Genomic DNA, 2733 nt, shown 5'->3' with positions numbered 1-2733 from the left:
TCTCCAGGTAACGCAGGTACTGTTGTGTCGTGGGACGGGGTTTCTCCAGGTAACGCAGGTACTGTTGTGTCGTGGGACGGGGTTTCTCCAGGTAACGCAGGTACTGGTGTGTCGTGGGACGGGGTTTCTCCAGGTAACGCAGGTACTGTTGTGTCGTGGGACGGGGTTTCTCCAGGTAACGCAGGTACTGTTGTGTCATGGGACGGGGTTTCTCCAGGTAACGCAGGTACTGTTGTGTCGTGGGACGGGGTTTCTCCAGGTAACGCAGGTACTGTTGTGTCGTGGGACGGGGTTTCTCCAGGTAACGCAGGTACTGTTGTGTCGTGGGACGGGGTTTCTCCAGGTAACGCAGGTACTGTTGTGTCGTGGGACGGGGTTTCTCCAGGTAACGCAGGTACTGGTGTGTCGTGGGACGGGGTTTCTCCAGGTAACGCAGGTACTGTTGTGTCGTGGGACGGGGTTTCTCCAGGTAACGCAGGTACTGTTGTGTCGTGGGACGGGGTTTCTCCAGGTAACGCAGGTACTGTTGTGTCGTGGGACGGGGTTTCTCCAGGTAACGCAGGTACTGTTGTGTCGTGGGACGGGGTTTCTCCAGGTAACGCAGGTACTGTTGTGTCGTGGGACGGGGTTTCTCCAGGTAACGCAGGTACTGTTGTGTCGTGGGACGGGGTTTCTCCAGGTAACGCAGGTACTGTTGTGTCGTGGGACGGGGTTTCTCCAGGTAACGCAGGTACTGTTGTGTCGTGGGACGGGGTTTCTCCAGGTAACGCAGGTACTGTTGTGACGTGGGACGGGGTTTCTCCAGGTAACGCAGGTACTGTTGTGTCGTGGGACGGGGTTTCTCCAGGTAACGCAGGTACTGTTGTGTCGTGGGACGGGGTTTCTCGAGGTAACGCAGGTACTGGTGTGTCGTGGGACGGGGTTTCTCCAGGTAACGCAGGTACTGTTGTGTCGTGGGACGGGGTTTCTCCAGGTAACGCAGGTACTGTTGTGTCGTGGGACGGGGTTTTAGCCCAGCTGGTCTTCATACTGCTTACGAAAGCAGTCGCCGGCGGGGAAGAAGTCCCAGCATCTCTCCTGATACATCTTCCACACGTACGACTCCTGCGGAGACACCAGAAACTTCTCAAACACGTCTGACTTTATTATTATCACTGCAAACAAATATTTTCTTACTCAAGTGTTTTTGTCTCGTTCCCAATCCAAATATCTAAAAAATCTTAAATCAAGATGCATTTACTAGATGAGTAAAATCTCATTAGACATTATGTCTAGTTTTCTGGTGGCAAAAATCTTAAAACAAGCAAAATGATCTACCAATGGGGTCAGGAAAATAATCTAGTTTCTGTTTGAATTAACATTATTTTTCTGACCTCATTGGCAGATCATTTTGCTTGTTCACTTCATTTCCTTGTAATAATGTATGATTTGCAAAAATCAGAAAAATGATTTGCAAAAAAACTGCTGCGTCTGTTTAGATTAGAGAATCAAAGTGTGTGTGTTGTTCACACGCTACATTATGGCCAAGCACGCGCCCTTAAAATAGCATCTGACTAACGCGCGGCGCCGCTGTCTTTAGACTGGGTTTCTCCTGGTCAGCGGCGGAGTTGTTTCTGAAACTGCAGAATATCACCAGGGAACGTTTGCGCCGGAACACACTCCTCTTTACACTGAACCGCCCCCCCAAATTTTTTAGTTATTTGGACTGGAAACAAGACAAAAATACTGAGTAAGAAAAGCTTTTTTTTGCAGTTTATTTTACCAGGAAAGAAAGCAGATTGAGATTAAAAATCTCTGTTGCAAGAGTGTCCTGGCTGAGATTATTAGCACACAACTCACGTGGGTTTAACAAATAACATTCAACTCACTCCCTGCATCCGTTGGCACTGCTTTAGAAAACGCTTCAAAGTCATTTTTATTTAGGATTGCATAAAAAAAAAATGGAATGCTTATAAAGTTAGGAAAATATGCATCATATTACGTTTGTCTGTTTAATAGGAAGAAGATAAGGCCCAAGCAATAAAAAAATAAATAAAACCATCTCGAGATTAAAGTCATTATAATGCGAGATTAAACTCGTTAAATTTCGAGAAAACAAAGTCGAAATACAATGTTGAGAATAAACTCATTAATTAATTAATTGCGACAATAAAGTGATTGTGTTTTCGATTGTGTTCGCGACAATGTTTCGATTGTGTTTCGAAAAAACTTTTGTTTTATTTTATTTAGTTTATGATAAAACGGTGTAGTAGTAATTTTTATATGCAATTCAAAAATATACATTTATTGCTACATTTCTTTCATCCTCATGATTTGAGAGCAGACGTACCTGACCGGTGTGCTCCGTTTCATCCTTGTTGATCAGGTACATCAAGAAAAACCTGCAAGATCAACAGACATCGCAACACATTAAAACTAAAGCTATTAAAACTGTTAAAAGAAAAGAAATAAAGCTGAAATAAAGCACATACTGTAGATATACTGTAAATATTAGATGAAAAAAAATAATAATATAAGTTGAAGTACTAAAATTACTAAAACTGAAATAAAAATAAATTAAATATAGATAAAAAACACAAACACAATAATATTACAAAAACTTTAACTAAAATTAAAGCTAATAATGTAAAAATATTTTTTTTTTTTATAAAACTATAGCAGTATAATCCTAAAATAAAACGAGTATCTCGTCCTCTGGTCAGTTCGTGGGGTTTGAGGAAGTGATCCCGCATG

General features: G+C 42.5%; 1 protein-coding gene across 1 annotated transcript in view; it reads right to left on the bottom strand.

Annotated features, from left to right (window-relative positions):
* Nucleotides 1-857: 857 nt before the first annotated feature.
* LOC307009684 (ryanodine receptor 3) overlaps nt 858-2733 on the bottom strand; it is a gene marked incomplete at its 5' end in the record, with an annotated part of 184937 nt that continues 183061 nt past the window's right edge. The window contains 2 exon segments of the mRNA XM_079633623.1: nt 858-1104; nt 2330-2381. Coding sequence (XP_079489749.1) covers nt 1009-1104; nt 2330-2381 — 148 coding nt within the window. The 3' untranslated portion in view covers nt 858-1008.

Source organism: Phoxinus phoxinus, assembly GCF_949152265.1.
Source record: "Phoxinus phoxinus genome assembly, chromosome: 13".
Classification (NCBI taxonomy): Eukaryota; Metazoa; Chordata; class Actinopteri; order Cypriniformes; family Leuciscidae; genus Phoxinus; species Phoxinus phoxinus.
This window is presented reverse-complemented; position numbering and strand designations above follow the sequence as displayed.